The sequence below is a fragment of the Akebia trifoliata genome, chromosome 3 (genome assembly GCF_017979445.1).
Source record: "Akebia trifoliata isolate Shusen 1 chromosome 3, ASM1797944v1, whole genome shotgun sequence".
Lineage (NCBI taxonomy): Eukaryota > Viridiplantae > Streptophyta > Magnoliopsida > Ranunculales > Lardizabalaceae > Akebia > Akebia trifoliata.
Window position 1 is genome coordinate 34,600,488 of NC_141377.1, and position 20,017 is coordinate 34,620,504.

Here is a 20,017-nt window from a genome sequence, read left to right on the forward strand (position 1 = left end):
GAGCTTAATCTAATCAAGTCATTATTGAAATCCAAATTTATTTATTAGATGATAACCAATTGAATTTTAGGCCTAATCTGATCCATTGACAGCCGTAAACTTGTCCTCTTTAGAAATCACGAGCATATCCTAAGTGATCTCGAAGGCTAATTCCAAGTTTGATTTGAGGTTGAGTTCAGGAGAGTCTCAGTGGCCATCAAATGCAGATCCCAAGTCAGATAAGGCAATTTTAACTCCATGAGAAAGAAAAGAAAACAGCAATACTCCAACATGATTAATCGACTACAATGTGAAAATCATAAAGATTACCCAAAGAGACTCGGGCCACATTTGGAAACAAGTGTCTGGAAAGCTGCAGTGCTGTAACCGAAGCAACTAGTTGCATCAACAATAGCAACCATGCATCAGTGACCCATTGAGATATTCAGCATTAATTTTGCTGAGCATGATCAACAAAGAACATCAAACATGCTGACCAAACAAATCGATCACGTTCAGAATGCGTACGTCAGAAGAAGAGAAAAGTTTAGAGGAGAGGTTCAATTTTGAGAGATGGTCCCTTGTTTGTGTGATAATCAGTGTGGAACTCAAGATGGTTGTCCCTCAATATGCCAACACTAACCACGCAACAAGTGGTAGTCCATATAAATAGCCAAGTCTCTTAAGCAATACAATCCTTCTTGGCTCTATAGCAGCAGCAGCACAAAAGAACAGATTTATATATAACCCCACCACACAACCATGCATGTGGGTGACTAAAAACTAAAGCATTTTTCTGAATCAAACTTCTTCACCACCCTGGATTATGCTGTGGACAAAAACTCCGTTTGAAATCCCTCATCAAGCCATACAAGCAAAGGAAAAAAATCAAAGGAAGCAAATTAAAAGAAAAAAAATTTTAAGCTAGCAAAAGAACACATTAAATCTACTAACCAGTATCTGTCCATATTTCAACCAAACATGTGAATAAATCCGGTTTGTCATCAGTACATCACTTAGAAAACTGCCAGTATCCAGCATAGTATTATCTATGATTGAAAGTTAATCTGAAGTAAATAAAAGACCAGGTATAATTGTTCTCAGCTGAGGGGTTGGTAGTCTTTGTATTCGGTTCTCAAGCAGCCAATCAAAAAAAGAAGAGAAGAGAGACAAGCAAGAATCTCCACTCCATGGAAATTCCTGCTTTCAAGAGTTAGTAGTGGCGGTGCCTTCCCCGGAAGGATGTGGAGTGTACCGTTCCATGAGCATGGTCAGAGCCGTTTCAAACTCCTTTTCGAGCTCAACTTCCTCTTCCATATGCCTCTTCTTCATCTCAACCTTTTTATCTTCATGTGTTTTGATCAGTTTCTCTCTCTCAGCTTCAAACTCTTCAATCCCTTTAGCCTGGGTTTGAATAAATTTCGCAACCTCCTCGCGCCTGGGATAAAGCACACATGTCATAAGAAGCACCAAAAATTGATGGATAGTCAATTAAGCCAGATCAATGTAACAATCAAATATAACACATGCTTTGGAATATAATCGATAATATGTGGTACAAGCAAGGATAAACTTCCAAGGGTAGGGAAGGAGAAGCTGATACCTCAGTTTTTGGTCCTCTTTAGTTTTGGAATCCACGGTTGATTTCTTTACTTTATTGCGTTCCACCTGTAGCAGTTCCTCGAAAGCTTTTTCTTTCTCCTCTAGAGCTTCATGAATAATATTGATTTGATCCTTGAAAAATTGTTCTTGATAATCCATCTAGAAAAGGATGCATCACAAGAAATTGAAATTTATTAAGAGAAAGATAATATGGAAACAAGAAAAATGCCATAAGAAAATAATGTGACTGCCATCAAGGGCCATCTGCCCCAGATATATGGTGCATCACAAGCCCACACTGTGTGGTCATGCCAACCATGCCATTTCATATCTAATCTCAAGCCAATCATATAAGGTTCATAAAACATTATCTAAAGCTCATACCTAGATATTAGAAATAAAACTTGGGTTTTTGAGTCAATATTTTCGACTTATTTCAGATTTCATAATATGTTTACCTTACAATGAATGTCTAATACTTTTGCATATTTTCTGCAACTGTAAATCTACTACCACCTGGAAAGTTCTATTTAAAATCCTTTGATCTAAGAACAAGATTAACTTCCTTCAATATTTAAGAAGTTGATCACTAGTAATTACAAGTTTATGGAACATAAAGCATTGCATTGCCATACTGTTTTACTAACATGATTTTAATACTATGATCAATACCAGTAATGCATGCAGAAGTGAGGCATTTATGAACAAAATTGAAAATCAGAAAATTTTAAAAACAGGCTAAATGTCATTAAGACCTTAAAGGGACAAACCTGATCGGTGGAACCATCCCACAAATAAGTGTAATTACAGAGGATTGTTCCCAATCTAGCAGGTGGGGGTGCTTGGAATACATGCTTTAATGTTATAAAATAGGGTTCCAAAATCTTCAATCTAATGGATAGGGCCAATTAGGACTGTAAACAATTATTAATGAATTATTGGCGCTATAACACACATAATATAGATTCGTTGGCACTATAACACATGCAACAAACAAAATATGAACTCTGAACACTTGAAATTAAGAAAATATACTAATACCTGGCATAAATTATTGAACATGAGAGTAATGAGTCCATGAATTGGTCCTATATTAACATGCCACCAGGGCTATTAACCTAAGCATTTCAAAATTATGTAGATTATACAAAATACACTTAACAAGTAAAACACAGTGAGCTTTGACAACTGGCCCGCATTTTACTTGTTAATTCAAGCACAAGCACAGCTCAAAGTGGAGTGTGAATCCCTTTCGGCTAACAATAACTAGAAGCGACTACTTATAACAACTTAGTAATGATGAAATACATTATTGATTTCCAATATTACCTCTTCCTTATTCTGTTCATGTTGCATTTTCGTTCTCTGCCTCACAATGCGGTTCTCTTCCTTTGTCTTGCGCAGCATCTCGCTCACCACCCCATATGATTCTTCGAGAGCCTTTGAATGTCTCTGTTCTTTAGCAACCTTGTTCTTAAACCAGATCAGTAGCTCATTGTCTTCGCTCATTTGTTTCATTGGACCAACAACCACCTCATGGTATGACCTCATTTCAAACTTCAGCCTTGATTTACCTAATCCATGAGACATAATTGTAAGATCGGTCTAAAACAAAATTAGAGACTAGGGCCCTGCTTGGTACAAATGATTTGCAGGGAATGATTTACAATTGCTTGGTAACCATTAGGAATCTCTTGCAAATAATTTTTTGTGATTGGTTGATCTTTGCAATAAAAAAAAATTCAGTGTGATTTATGCAAATCATTTGCAATGTGTAACCAAGCACCAGTAAAATAGATTTCAGAAAATTATTTGCATTTGCAAATGATTTGCAGCAACCAAGCAGGGCCTAGGTGTAGATTCATCAATATATCTAACAGATGAATGATCCAAAACCATGGAGCAAAAGAGAGTGAATGGCTTGCACAAATACTATGTAAGTTCCTAGCAATGAATTGATCGTGAGACTGCTGGTTGACGATAACGACCTCAGATTAATAAATATTTTTAATGGCCACATATATATTGCTGACTAATAAATTAGGCTAATGGTTGAAAAGCACTCAACAAACGATACTGCATCGACGAGATGGCTAGGATAATTAGTTAGATATCACATGCACGGATAGGCACATGAATTCACACACCAACACAAGCACAGACGACGAGGTTATATAAGTCACATGTGGAGAACCAGACCTTGAGAATGCTGGTTGAAAATATCTAGATCCTCTTTGCGCGCCATATAGCCATATAACTGGCGCTTTCCACCTGGATAAAAAAGCACTTTACGATAATCCCAAGCATCCCTATCTGTTCCTTGATCAGCAAAATGTTTGTGTAAACGCTCAGCCTCTAAATAGCCCATCGCTGAACTCTCAAATATCAGGAGACTCATTCCCCTGTGCCCTTGTGGACCATAAGAGTGCCGAGCCTTCACTGCTTTATATGAACTAAAATATTCGAGAAGCTCTTGATTTCCCATCCCTATCCACTGAAAATCCCATTCAACAGATTTAGAGAGAGAGAGAGAGAGAGTGCGTGAGATGCCATACCAAAAAGGAAAAGAAAAATTTATAATACAAAGGGAACCCGTAACTGGAAAATGTAAGAAAAATTCAAAGACATAGTCTCAATTATCTTAGTATCCAGTTTGATTTCACAGCATTTGTCAGAATAAAACAGGACCAAAAGATCACTAAAGGCACCATAATATATTTATTTGTGTAATTGGAACATAATGCTTCCATAAGTTTTGATTCTACAGAGAGATAAATATTACTTGTAAAAGATTTATCTTTTTCATCCCAGAAAGTATTTTACCACCATAACGTCCCTTCCTTATCTTCTAGAGGATTTCCCACTCCAACTGGGAGATGTCACATTAGAAAAGCACCATCATGCCTCAAGAATATTACAAAGTGTAACACAGTTTCTTTGGGAGTACCACGAATTTTATGTTACTCCCATTTGAAATTGAGTTCATCAGGGAGTGAATTTCATTGGAATTTAATCACGAATAGACGCAAAGCATTTCGATAAAAGGGTAAAAAAGGACGCAGTACCATATGTAAATGAATGGAATAATGTGATCGTACCTTGTCATTTTCATCCTGTTCAAGTTTAGTATTCATAATTACTATCATTGGAGGCCAAACTATTTCATGATCAGAAACTGTCTCACGCAGACCTTTCCATTTACCAAATGCTTCACCAGAGGGCATCACAGAAGTTCCCTTTCGGTTTAGTTCCTCATCCAAGAGTTCCGCAAGCTCACGGTGGAGCTTCACCCTTATTGCCCCTTTCGTCTTCGCATGTGCCATCAAGGGCTGCAGTCCTCGGTACCAATCAATGGCACCGGGACCATTTTTACATGCAGGACAATGCCACTGCCTTGCCGGCTCATTTATCTGTTCAACACTCAAATTATCCAATTCATCAAAGAATGGCTTAAACCATTTATTCTTCTTTCGGGTCTCATGGCTCTTTACGCTCCCATCAGAATCGAAGTCATCACTTAAGAAATCATCATCACTGTCATCGATCATATCATCGTCGTCCTCCTCCTCGTCAACATCATTTCGATTGCGAGGGCCATCATCCATATCAGACCCAGAATCTTCTCCTCCAACAGATCCGTGAGGAAGAAGTTTTGAGGTATTGTTTTCACCGCCTAGAACACTTTCTGAAGTTTTGGATTGATAAGAGCCAGCATTAGCATTCTTCCATTGCCACCCATGTTGCAATGGGGGAGCTATGACGGGAGGGGGTGCCATGTAAGCATTGTTACCCCAACTCGTATGAGATGATTGGACCGCCTTTGCATTTCCTCGGCCAGCCGACCTCTTGGAATCGACGGGATGTCCTTGCCAGGCTCCTCCAGGAGCCTTTCCTCTCCCCCCATTCCCCGCCAGGCCAAGTTTCTGGACCACATCTGGTTGACCCCAGGCTTTAGGAGCAGAATTCTGAGGCCCCCATTGTTTTGCAACTCGGTTTTTGTTCTTCTTCGAGAAAGTTTCCCAATTACCGTCGTCTGCAGAATCAATGTTTACATCCGCCACAGCCCTGCTCAGCTGGTCAACCTTAGGGTTGTTGTTACCAACATTGGGGCCTCCGGAAGAGTATCCATACTGTGAGCTAACAACACCTTTCCCCTTGGGTCCTCCTTTACTTGAACTCATTTTGATACTGCAACCCTCCTGCATCATTGTTTTGAGAGAACTTTAGTCAAAAATAAAAAAACTTCATATATGAAAATTCATCTAATATAGTTACATCTTTAACCAAACATAGAATTTCCTCACCAAATTATCAATATTGTTTTGTTATAATAATACTGTTCACCGTGCTTTCAGAGCACAGCCCAATGCCAGCTGGTCCCCATCAAATAAAGCAATTACATACATGATACATGAGAAATTTCAGTTTCAAATAGAAATTTCTTTTGAAGATTTCAAAATCCCAACCAACAGAAAGCATACCACGAGGGTAAGGAAAATCAATCATAAAGATAAAAACCAGGACACAGTCATAAAGAAGTAAAATGTTGGGCATTGAAGGAAAACAGGGGAATAGCAAGGCAGATTATGTTTGTTGCTGCTGCGCCTACAACATAATATGTTCTCTCTTCTCCTCGAGTCAAAACACTCATTAGCTATGAGACCCTTCAAGGATTTGCAAACGCAACCTGAGACGGGTTGAAGCAAGAAACTCCTTTAATCTTTACAGGAAGGCCGATAAGATTTCAAAAACCTAACAACCAGAAAGCACACAGGGCAAGGAAAATAGAGCATAAAGATCAAGTGCGTGACAGCCATCTATAGCAGTAAAATGTGAAGGTATTGAACGAAAACAGGGGGAATAATAATGTAGAGTGCCTTCAACAAAATTGTTTTTAATAGGAATGTACTTTATTAAAAAAGGAACCGAAAGAAAGACATCCTAAAACTAAAAACTTTAGCACCAAAGAATGGAAACCTAAAATGCTAACGATTTTGTGAGAGTGCTCCTTACAATCGAAAACACGGATATTTCTCTCCTTCCAGATTCTCCCCCAAACAGCCAACGGAATTGAACTCCACAAAAAATTATTTCTTAAAGGTAAAGGCCTAAGCCTGTCAATTTTGAAAGATAGATGATACTAAACAAGGGAAACACCAAAAGATGAGGAATAAAAAATGAAATAACCAAATTGCACATGTAAATTTTTAATGGATAAGCAAATGATTGACTATTCGTTACTAGTCGTGCATAAAAAATAAAAATCCATGAAAATGATAACCCAAGCAATGATATGGTCCATAGTCAAGATTCTATATATATATATAGAAACTACCTTTAATGGGATTTTGGGACCACAGACGACTATAGCTGAAATTCCAAAGGCATATGCTAGGGATTGATAATGTGATTTGACGAAGAAAACTACATCCCAACTTCAGACCCACACCTGTCAATCCTCATCCAAGGGAGAGATGGGAATGGATAAGATCTGACTAATAAAGCCAACAATAGACATAACCTCCCAATCATTGAAGCTCACCTTTTTTTTTAGTTAAAGGTTAGTGGTTTGAATGGTGAAGCGGTTCCAGGGGATTTGAACCTAGGACATGGGAAGCTCCTTTTGAAATCAAAATGCCAAGAAAACTTGATCCTGGCCAAAACCATGAAAATTTTGAATCAACATCTTATCTTATTTGATGAAATCAAGGACAGATTTGGGAATTGTATTTTAAGAGGGGATGTACCAAATTAATGATTCTCCCATAATCAAATCCCCATTTACCTACACTAAAAGTCATCCTATCACAAAAACCAGAAAGAACTTTGAGAAGACCTCCCTCTCCATAATCCTCACTAAACTGAAAATCAAACTCTCAACACTTTCGCAACCAAAGTTCCTACACCAATATTTGCCTGTATAACGCTCTTTTATGGGCTATCTTGATCAACAACAAACCTTCACAATCATTTAACCAACAACATTGACTTCATGACCTAATTCTTTGACATACTATGCGTCCTTCTTTCTTGGTAAAAAAATGAATATCCAATTCACTACATGGAATCTATGAGCCCCACCCTTATCATTCCACTAGGGAAAAAAACAAATCAATTTATCCAATTATAGTTCCAAACTCTCAGACCTTGTACGCAAAGATAGCAATACTTGCAATAATGCTTTTCATCAATGTCATTTTCATCCTTTAGAAAGGTAGCTCAACTTCCACAAGGCTCACATGGACAACCCACCTTTTCAATATCGTATAGTTTTATTCTTGTAAGTCACCTCAGATGGCAAGCCAAGATAGTAAGCTGAAACAAGCCCATTTGACATCCCCAAGAGTCAAGACCAAAGAAGTAGCTCAGTATTAGGAAATGAGCTGACACCAAATACCTTCAACTTATCGAGATTAATCGCCAATGAAAGGCAACCTCAAAGCAACATAAGACCCACTAAGAAAACCAGTTTGTTGATGTTATGCATTTAGGAAAACCAACATAAGACGTTCAATGATTTGCCAGTTTTTAACAAATTCAACATGGAAAAGGTTGAAGCAAAAAAAAAAAAACAAAAAAAAACTGACTTGACTTTTTTTGTTTTTTAAGGACAATTTGATCCCTCCAAAATGCCACCACTACCACCAAGAGATATACTATTGTCTCCATGCTTAGTATATAAACAACGGATGCAAAGAACACAACCAACTAAAGAAGCTTAAATATGCAGAAAACTTTATCTAGATATATATGCACAGGATCCAACAATTACACATTAAGGCCACCTAATATCAAGTACAATGGTGCTCAATGGTTAATTTTCACACCAAACTCTCTAAGATTACGTTGGCATGTGATACTTCATAATTGTAGGGGTGCCAGGCCTTCGAAATATAGGCATCCGGTTGTCCATAAGAGAAATATTAACAAGAGAGAGAACGAGATATTGAGAATAAAATATGTGAGAGAAATATAGAAAAAAGGAGACAATTGTGCTAATGTCATTCCGACAATGACTGTTGTCCTAACAATGACAAGAAGATATCTAAGAAACAAAGGGAAAAAATCTAAAGAGTGAAAAGGAAGACAATCATGTGAGTGCCATATCAGACAATGACGACAATGGTGGCGATGTCATTCTGATAATGACTAGGATACAAATTATGGAATCTCCAACAATATGGCAACAATGGTAGTTAACAAAGATAGATCAAAGTCGTAGAGAGAAAGAGAGAGACGACTGGGTGATCATACCTCCATGAAAGGTTCAAGTCATAGGAAGTGTGAAAAAATGCGAAAGGCACAACTTTAGACTCCCATGCGACTTGTTGATCAAGTCACATGATTTCGGAAATTCACACATCCAAATCATGCTACCAAGGGCACCCTAATACTAAGACCCCCCAACACCCAAAAAAAAAAAACTCCCATAAATTGAATGTGTGGTAAACGCACAAATGGAGCCCAAAATCTCACATTAGAAATATTGTGCATCTTTATATGCATGTCACAACAAATCTAGCATGAAACAACCATTGCACACCATCGAATAATCAATATTAGAACCCTACTTGTCTCACTTCAACAATTTGGCATTAAGTTAACCAATACTCGCAATACAACTAGGCAATTGCACTTTGATGCTATCTAAAGTTATTCTCAACTTGAAGAAAGGAAAAAAAAAACGTGATTCAAAACAGACAATTACAAAGACTCCACAGTGGACTACATGTTACTAGTCATTTCATGGTTTGCAACAACAAATAGATAACCAATTTATTCTTCACAACTGGGGATGCCACTGAACATAGCTTACTGTTTAAACTTCAACCATTTTGCAATTGGGTGGGGCCCTGGGGATTTGGCTACTAAGTTACATATGACAATTGCATAAAAATGGGACGAATCCCAAACAAAAAATGACCTAGAAAAAAAAAAAAGGCAAACCTGAAAGACTTTTTAAAAAACTAATGGGAAACATAATTTTTAGAAATAATCATTTACTACCACAGATCATCTTAAAAAGTAAGCTTTCAATTTTAGGACTATCTTCTCAATGATTTGCTCCTTCTCCTTAAATTACATTTTTTATGGGTATAAGGTATTTATTGACAAAAAAAAATGATACTAGAAAAAAGGAGGTTGAGAAGACCTACCCTAACAGAGAAACCGAAAAGTATAAGCAAAAAACTGATCAAAACAATATAAAATGCCACAAGGGCAAAAGAACCTCTTCAATGAAAACCAAATGCTCCCAACTGAAACTGCGCTTCAAAGAACACCCATATTAAATATCTCTTAGCTAAGACAACAATAGGAACAAGTCCTTTGATGGATATAATTATGCATGTAGGTAAGTCTCTCCAACCCATCAAAAACCATATTGTTATTTTCTTTTAGATGCCCCAACAGTCGTAAAAACCAAGAGATCTCCATATAATGCCGCCTCAGAAGAAAAAGTTTGGGGTGTGCAACTGAGAAGGAATATAAAAGCTAAGCCTGCCACAATCCATCAAATATATAAAAGGACATTTCTTTCCATGTATCCCAACAAACGACAAAACGGAACAAAACCAAACAACTTGACCACGAAATGGAAACACATAATCCCACCGGCTACTAAACACCTCTACCATACTCGCTGGCATAGTCCACCTAACAACAATTATTTCAACTAAATGATAAAATAGTCTCCAAATCACTTGAAAATCTTCATAACCCAACTCCAGTAGTTTCTTTGAGCTTTAAAACCAAGGATTTGAGCACTTGACACAATCCCAAAAAAAAGTGGTCAGGAGGCATACAAAGGCTAGTTAGTTATATACTCTTACTGGGAGGGCATGTAAGGTAGAACTAAAGGTCCAAACCCTTTATAATCACTCATAAGATTCGAACTTCATGGAAAAAGTAATGATTTAAAAGGATCAGAATCCATGCCTTTAAGGGTGCACTAGCTTCAAGAACAATAAACACAACAAGACCAACACTCCACCCCATCATAAAGAAAAGGATAGATCAACAAAGAAGACCAGCGAACCATATCACCTCTCCATAAGTTCCCAATGCTCGAAAATGAAATGATTAAATGAGAAGAAAAGAGAAGCATGCAACTATTGATGCACTACCCCCAGCTAGGAACAAAACATCTTCAGAACTACCAAGATTTGCACGAAATTCTAACTCAGACCATCAAAAAGTCAACTGAAAAATGACTCAAATTCTTAAATTACATGCTACTTAGTCTGGAAACTTAAACTTAAAAATCGCAATTATGGATTCCAAATTAGCATCCAAGGAAATAAAAAGTATAGAGGAAGAAAACAGAAGTCATATAAACCACAATAATAGCTTATAGCATAAAAACTCACACAGTACCGTTGCGGAAAAAAAAAGGCGTAGTTGATGATCCTACATGCATCTAAACCAGATACATTTCCATCAGCAGTGACTCTATCCTATGTAAATGAGTAAATCAATTCTACATCATTTTCTACGATAATTAGTGAAATCAATGCCAAATTATTTTCTATGTTAAGGAAGAGAGATGCACTCATGAGAAAAAAAAAAAAAAAAAACAGCAAAAGAAAAATACAAGGGCTCCAGTGAACAGTAGTTGCAAATTCTTTTAACATGCAACAAAACTGATTGATCTGCATCCCACCAACACACAAAAACTATGACCCTCTTATGTTCACCAGGATTCATTCCTTCTGAAAGTAAGATGTCATCAGATTTTAAATTGAGTTTAACCATGAGGATTTTGGTGATTTGGATTACATTCAAAGGTAGAAACTAACAAACTAAGGGCTTCTGTTATAGTTCCTATTTTATCACAAATTAGATAAAAATTAAGTACCAGATTTTTCTAAACCTTCCTCATCATCATTATCATTTTTGTCCCACATATTGGACCGGTAAGATGAATTTATTTTTCCACTCAACTCTATCTTGAGCGGTTGAACCATATCCTAAGTGAAGGCTCGTGTCTTCATCTATTTTATTACTACCTCAAGCCAAGTCATTTATGCTTTTGACTTGTCTTGCAAAGCCTTAAACATACGCCATATCAGACTGTCAATGTGCCATCTTTGGGTTTTCTAGAAAATACCCAGATTCCAGACCATCTCAATCGATTACAAGCAATTCTAAGGCCATGTAAATTAATCAAAACATCATTGTACAAAATAAATTGTAAAGATCAATGATGGTTCATTTACCCAACATGCAGCGAGGCCATCAAAATTGAACATGATAAACTTACATACTACAATGAAGAGCGACACAAGAATACTTAAAGCATCAAATAATGGAGAGATATCAGTTCTAAATGGCTCAAGAAACAACATAATTGCATGAAGAAATGGACTTATCAATCGATTCCACCCGAAGACCTCCTCAATTATTAGATTACCAAATCAAGTGATCTACACGCTAAAGAAATTTATTCGACCTTAGTCTATGTCATTGCATGCAAGAAAACTTTACAATCCATAAATAAATAAATAACAAAAAAAATTGAAGGCACACACACACACACAGAGGGTTCCAAGAAGAGAAAAAAAGAGCGATTACAGGAATGAGAGACGAACTAAAAAAGCTTTATAGATAAGAGGGAGAAGAGAGAGAGAGAGACAAAGAGAGCAGAGAAACTTATTACTATCACACAGAGCCGATCTTGAAATCGAGAATGATCTCCGTCCAACTTCAACGTGAAATGACGATGATCGCAGGATATATCGGAAAAGTTTACAAACTTTGTCGTGAACCGACACCGACAAAATGTGGGGAAAGGGATAGAGACTACCAAAAAGGGTTGCAGAAGGCAAGACTAAAGAAATGAGAAAGACCACCGGCAATCCGACCTTTACAGGAAAGCCTGAATCTGGACATCATTACTATATTAAATGACATTATAAAAAGTAACGGTCCAGCGGTGTTACCACTATTACCATTGAGCCCATATGGTAACAAAATAACGGTGGACACTGGGGGCCATGTATAATATTAAAAAAAATGCAATCCCAATGGTAATGCAATTGGGGTTTAAAAATAACTAAAACAATTGGGGTTTAAAATAAATTGAAACATAGAATACAATCCCAATGGATTGAAATTGTCCAACTATGTTCCATCATTACCGTATTAAATGACATTATAAAAAGTAACGGTCCAGCGGTGTTACCACTATTACCATTGAACCCATGGTAACAAAATAACGATGGACAGTGGGGCCCATGTAAAATATTAAAAAAATGAATTTGAAACAATGTGAATTGAATCTCTAATATCATATTCAAAAGTTGAAATTTTAAATAGGAACTTAGATAATATAAATATTGATAGTTATTTAAAATATTTCAAAAAAAAAAAAAGAGCTCAGGGAGGGAGAGAGAGAGAAGTCTAGAAAGAATGAGGCTAACTGTGTTAAAAAATTATTTTTTACGAAAAAACAAGTTATTGTTTTTTAATAACTATATGAAAAAACAAAGTATTAAATAGAACCATTATCTACCATGTAATAAGGCTTTATTTATAGTTATTTACAAAAAAAGTAACTATAAATAGGCGCATTGTTTAACATAAAGTGTTACCCTTATTATCGTTGTGTTCATATGGTAACGAAGTAATGTTAGGCCCATGTATAATGTTAAAAAAAATGTAAAATTCAATCTCCAAAATCATATCAAACTTAAAATTTTAAACCTGAACTTATATAATAGAAATAACGATAGTTATTTGTCAAAAAAAAAAAATATATATATATATATATATACATATATATATTAAAAGAACAAGACAAACTATTTTTTTTCCTATAAGCAAGGCTACCTAAGTTTGAAAACATTTTCTCTATTTTTTTTTTAAATATAAATATTAAATGACGGCATAACCTAGGGCAACAAAGGGCATTATTTACAGTTCTTTTTTTAAAAGACCATTATAACCAATAAAATGGCCTCATAACTGATCTTCAATATCTTTCAAACAAAAAAACATGGCATGTCCTAGCATTTACCCTTATGATTATGGTGGTGTTACTGATGATGACATCTTCAAAAATAACTAGTATTCTAATAAGCCTATTTTTTAAGCTTTTCGTGAGATAGCAACCATTTCAAAAGAAAATTTATCTTCCCAAAATTTATAGTTAAGTTCAAATTAGTAGTGTTTTAACTTTATTAAATTTTAGCATACAAAATATTTTGATCATTTATGCAAATAATGAACGTTTTAAGGAAGAGAGATGCAAAATCATGGGAAAAAATAATTGCAAAAGAAAATACTACCAATAGATTTCCATCACATTTGAAATTGATTTTAACCATATGGGCCAAAAGCTTAGTGACTTAGATTACATACAGCATAGAAATTGAGAAACTAGGGCTTTCTGTTGAATTTTCGTTTAAGCCATGCTTGGTACACTACAAATCATTTGAATTAGCAAATGATCTGCACTGGAAATGTTTTGCAATGTAAATGGTGGTTTACTATTGCTTGGTAACCATTGGGAAATCTCTTGCAAATCTTTTTTTGAGATTAGTTGATCTTTGCAATAAAAAAAATTCACTGTGATTTTTTAAATGATTTGCGGTAATTTTTGTGCCACAAGTCATTTGCTGAAAGTTCTTAAGAATTTAGTTGATCCATGCAAATCATTTGCATTGTATAATCAAGCACCGGTAAAATTGATTTCAGAAAATTATTTGCATTTGCAAATGATTTGCAGCATACCAAGCAGGGCCTTAATTACAAATTATATAGAAATCAAGCACTATATTTATCCAGACCTTCATCATCATCATTATCATCTGTAACCCATATTTGGGGTCAGCAACATGAATTTATTTTCCATTCAACTGTATCTTAAGCCATATATTATATTAGTTCTAGCTTTTTCAGTGTGCCATATTTGGGATTTCCACAACATACCCAAATCATCTCAACTGATTACAAGCAATTATAAAACAGTATTAAACAAAATAGATTGTTAAAAGCAATGATGTTGAAATTAAACTTAAGAAACACAAATACTAAAATGAAGATAAACATTCGAATACTTAAAAATCATCAAGTAATGGAGAAATGGATTGTATCAATCGATTTTACCAGAACAAAACGATCTATGGGTTTCTAATGAAATTTATTTGACCTTAATCTTTGCCGTCTACTGCAAGAAAACTTTACATAAAGTCACACACACACACACACACACACACACAGAATGCTAATAAACAGAGAAAAATAACTGAAAGAAAGCTTTAGAGAGAAAATAGAGACTGTGAGATAGATACATAGAGAGAGAGAGAGAGACAGAAACAGAGAGAGAGTACCACGCCGGAATCAACGACTCCCGGCCGATTTCAACGGAAAATGACAGCGATTGCCGTAATCAAAGCCGGAAAAGCTGACACACTTGCCCGGGGGACCGGCACGTACGAAATGTGGGGAAAGAGACACACTGCCGTAAAAAAAGGATTCGCAGAAAGAAATACTGAAAGCGTGAAAAAGACGACCGGCGGTTCAGCATTTTATAGGAGAGCCTGGGTCCGGACACCAAAATTTATTAAATTAGGTTTAGAAAATAACTGAAACACACAAAACCCACTGCCCAATACCCACTCAGGAGGAGTTCGTAGTGAAGACTGAAGACTGAAAAGGGGTCAATCGTGAATATTTGAGAGAATCCCTATTTGTTCTTCAAACTGATAACATGTCCCTTGACCTTGGTTCTTTTTTATAGACTAATAGAAATGATTTAAATGCCCTTGTTTACAACTTATCCCAAATCTTTAATTTTTATTTTCAAACCAATTGTCTTCTACTCTTGGATAGATTCACTGATAATATTCTATGTACTTCAACTTTTAAACATTAAGAACAAGATAGGATCTTTGGGAAGTAAAATATAATGAAGTTTTAAGATGAGGGCATTTTGCTTATTTTCAATTGATCTCGTAAAACCAAGGTCAAGGGGATATGCCATCAATTTGAAACCAAAGGTGGCCTCTCATATCTTGATTAAAACATTGAGGGATATGTTTAAATTATGAGTGACTATGGATCAGTTCTAGTTCCGATTTTCAAGTTAGTGGAACCAAAATTGGAATGGTAAAAAATTATCCTTAAATGGGTTTGATATTTTTTTCTATCAGTTTTCATTAATTTTGATTTTTAATTAAATAAATCCAAATGTGGAGCTGGTTTAAGAAGGAATCATAGACTATAATACTGGATATCTATCTATCTGATTTTTTTCATTTAAGCCAGAAAAGGAAAGATCCAACTCTAGCTAGTTATAATAGACAGGGATCCTCAGGATTTTTCAATTTCGATTAAATGGGTACCAATTGACACCCCTAGTCTAAATTACCCTAACATGAGGGAGAGAGTGTTATTGTGTTTTATATCATATGTTCTAAATTTACTTATTCTTCTTTGTTGAATTTTCACCATGCAAATTTCGTTGATTTTCAAATTCTTTCTAAAATATATTATAACCCTTTTTATCCATGGCAGGCTACTTGTAAGATGGATCCTAAAAGTGGTTCACCATTCAATTCTTGGATATTAAAAAACTAGTTGTTACAACATATTTGATGTCTACAATAGAGTCAATTATCAATAGGGTTTTCTCCTTCCATGCAATCAAATGCACCCTATGTACAATGGAATTCATTTTCCATAAATAAAAAAAAATTATCGAGGAGTTCGTACCCTTATCAAACAAACAGTAAAACTACCGACATGATTTTCTCTAGGGCTGCAACCTGGGTGGGTTGGAGGGGAAACCCAGGCTCAACCCAAGCTTGATCTTCCAAAATCGGGTTGAACTCGGGTTTGCCCCAATCAGATAATTTGGGCAGTTTGACTCATGGAATATCCTTAATTTCCTTTCAACTAATAAATATATTTTATATCTTAAAAACAAATACAACATTAAAAATAAAACCACTAGTAAATAACATCACAACCAACCTCCAAATCCTTTATTGAGAGAATATTTAGAGAAATCATACTTAATAAAAGCCAACATTAATAATATCCAATTGTCCACAAGCCATAATAATAATAAGATGGAATGTAATGACTTGAAAATCCTAAAATGTATCTCGAGGAAAGAATTTTAGATTCGTGCATTGATTTAAAAGTATGGATTCTTATTTTTTAATATTTGAAGAAAATTAACTTCACCAATAGATTTAGAAGGATCGAGAAACATACTTTAGCCTGTAAGCACGCCTAAATCTGAAGTCGATTGAAAAAGTTATCAAATCCTCGAGTTTCACATTAGATATTTTTCCAATAGGCAAACGATACTTTAGAGACGTAATTTGAGGAAATCGATCATATCATTAGTTCCATGTCGAAAAATCACCCGAAATAGAGTATAAGTTTGTCCAATTCGACATTCGAAAAAAATAAGTCCCAAAATGACAAGTATGTCCCAATTTAAATTATATAAATATCTGAATTCTATTAGAAAAATCAGATTTTCTTATTCTCCTCTCCAAACAACTCTCAATCATTTTTTCTCGATATTTGAAACTCAGATCTACGCTAAACGAGAACGATCCGAGCTTAGCCGCAAGAAGGAAAGTTGTTCCTCTCGTCGAGGGTTATGCGTGGATGCAAAGAAATTCGATTTTCGTCGGAAGAAAAATTTAGAAATTGGTCGGAGGCGATTTTAAACTCCGTTCAACCGTTAAATATAGTTTGAGGTAGGTTGCTTTCCTTTCTACCTTATAGTTATGCGATAATCCATGCGATCATCGATAAATCGATCGTTTCATTAAGCTTATACATATTTGAATGATTTGACTCATGTTTGCATGCTTATTTATGATTGGTTTTAATTCATTTGATGTAATATAAGCATTTTATAGTTGGTATAATATTTGGATCGATTTTGATCGAGTTTCGACGAAAAATCAGCAATTTGGAAAAGTATCCGAATGTTAAGTTTGGTTCTAATTTTTTTTTGTTGCTTCCATATAGTATGTATACTCATTTCCTACCTTTATTTCATTGAAAACAGTTAAGTATTACTTTAAGTTCTTTAATAAATAAATAAATAAATAATCCGTTTTAAATTTCGACTTTGAAAAAAAATCATTTTTTTTAACACTTAGCCAAATTTTCACAGATTTTCAACTTTTACGTTTTATGGTTTTATTTTTATTTCCAAGTCTTTCGACTCAACCAAAACCATCAAATAGAATTGGTTGATGCTTTCTGGATTTGGAATTACTTTAAAGGTGAAATTACTTTGATAGATATGTAAGAAATTAGATGATAGATTGATCGATTTAATTGATGGATGGATAGAGAGAACGTATGTTCTCGACTGATTGATGGGACAATACCTCCAGTTCTACGTAGTGGTCATGCCACGTAAAACGTGATAGATAGATAGAGGGATGAGATGGTTGATGAATGGAAATGATAGATAACTGTCACTAGAGGGTACTACCAGACTTTGTTTGTATTTTCGATTAAAAGAAATGATATATTATATACAAAATAAACTATTTTGTTTACTAGTAAAGGTTTGTAGAAAACCCATAAAGAGTGACGCGTTGCTGTGTATCTGGAAACGGCGAGTCAATCTAGGATAACACTAGATGTCATATGCTCTTCAATAGTATGGGATACCATAGAGCATATTACAGCTTATGAAATCTGGGAATTTCTCCTACTTATTTCCTGGGAAACGTTGTGTGTAAAGGCGGTCTCTGTATAGTGTAAAGCTAGGCGGGGTTCACATGCATTGCTTCTTAATAGGCTTCGACGAGAGGGATTTCCTGGGTTAGTTAGCGATCACTTTTAGTCTGTAGTCGTCAAACGGTCGACCTCACTGTTAGTTGAACTCAGTATTAGGTTCTTCATCAACGGGCAGTCTGAGCCGGATAAATGGTCATCCAACCGTGGTATACTAAACCGACCACAAAATCAGATTATAACGATGGGATTCTACATCGGAGGTTAAGTTTGGAATATCGTATTGTCATAGTCGAGACGGTTATATCGGCGTGTTCCTCTGCTCTCTTATCGATTACACCGTCGTGTTCTTATTATGTAATTTTTCCTTATTTTGCAATGATTGATAGATGTTTTCATTAAAAAGATGCATATATTACTTTAAATGATTGAAAATGATAGATTAAAGTTATTATAACTGTTTACTGAGTATGCTTAGACATTTATCGTATGTTACATTATGAAAACTGACATCATTTAATTGTTCTGATTATTACTCATGCATGTATGACTCGCTGTTAGAACGACGTTCATCCTGCTGAGTAACATTTCCTTGTTACTCACCCTATCCTTCACATTTTAGATTATTCAACTCTTGAGGAGCCGTTATTTGAGGAGTCTTTTGAGGAGGTCCCCGATGAGGATCAGATTGATGTCTTGCCGCCGCCATGTCTTTGAGGATTGGTAAAGGATCCTAGCGGTTTTTTGTTGTAGATAAGAAACATGTTAGTCTTAGAAATTTTTGTAATTCCATATATTATGAGACTGAGGACTTAGATGATATCAGTGTTTGATGATTGTTTCCGCTTACTTTAGACTCTCGTATAGATGTTAGTTAAATGTTTATTCCGTTGCGTATATTTATTTATTTATTTATTTATTTTTCATAAGTATTATTACTTGTGAATGTTCAATCAAATTGTATAATTGATTACCTCACACATCGAGATTCTGACTGATGAATCATAGGGATTCGTGTTGGGATTTCGGGGCGTGACATGGAATAAAGAAGTAAACAAATATATATCTATATAAATTACTATAAAATTATTTGTATGTTATTATATAGGCATCGGGTTTGGGTTGCTCGATCCCTCAACCTGAGCTCAACCCAAATTAAGGTCGGGGGTTGAGATGTTCTAACCCAGCTCGCCTAGGTTGCAGGTCTAATTTTCTCCTTCCATGCAATCAAACGCACCCTAAGTACAATGGAATTCATTTTTCCATCAAAATTATCCCAAGGAATTCGTACCCTAACAAACAAACCCTATGTGTCATCAGGGATTAGACAACCATGTCAAAAGTTAGATTATAGCCATTTCAAAATGTCATGTGGAAAACTTTCTAGCCCCATTGACCACAACTATATTTTGCTTACATTTCAGTTGGTCGACACACCAAAAACCAGTTTACTTGGTAACCAGGCCCACAGATGATTTCAGGTCATGAATCAATGTGGTTTTTTTCTTTTGAGTCGTGCTGGAGTGACCTCAAGATTGGACCTCATATTGCACATCTTGACGTGAAAGTGGATGGGAACCATATATGCTTTTTCACTAGTATCTCGAAGAAAAACATCTATGATTCCCGTACACTTTCACATCAGGGTGTGCCATACGAAGTCCAATCTTGAGGTCACTTCAGCATTATTATTGTTTTTTTTTAATACTTGAATCAA

At 35.5% G+C, this 20,017-nt stretch overlaps 1 protein-coding gene across 4 annotated transcripts; it reads right to left on the reverse strand.

Annotated features, from left to right (window-relative positions):
• Window positions 1-919: 919 nt before the first annotated feature.
• Window positions 920-15,181, reverse strand: SGS3 (XS domain-containing protein / XS zinc finger domain-containing protein-like protein). Of its 4 annotated transcripts, none has more exons than XM_086434646.1 (6): window positions 14,894-15,181; window positions 4,680-5,780; window positions 3,781-4,075; window positions 2,911-3,155; window positions 1,583-1,740; window positions 920-1,417 (listed from the first exon to the last, which is right to left on the reverse strand). In XM_086434646.1, exons 2-6 carry the CDS (start codon window positions 5,760-5,762, stop codon window positions 1,186-1,188), a joined length of 2,013 nt encoding a protein of 670 aa, XP_086290772.1. In that variant the 5' UTR covers window positions 5,763-5,780; window positions 14,894-15,181; the 3' UTR covers window positions 920-1,185. The 4 variants fall into 4 exon arrangements, with proteins under 4 accessions (XP_086290772.1, XP_086290769.1, XP_086290770.1 ...); XM_086434643.1 differs by having other exon boundaries at window positions 14,913-15,180; XM_086434644.1 differs by lacking the exon at window positions 14,894-15,181 and adding an exon at window positions 12,239-12,504.
• Window positions 15,182-20,017: the final 4,836 nt, after the last annotated feature.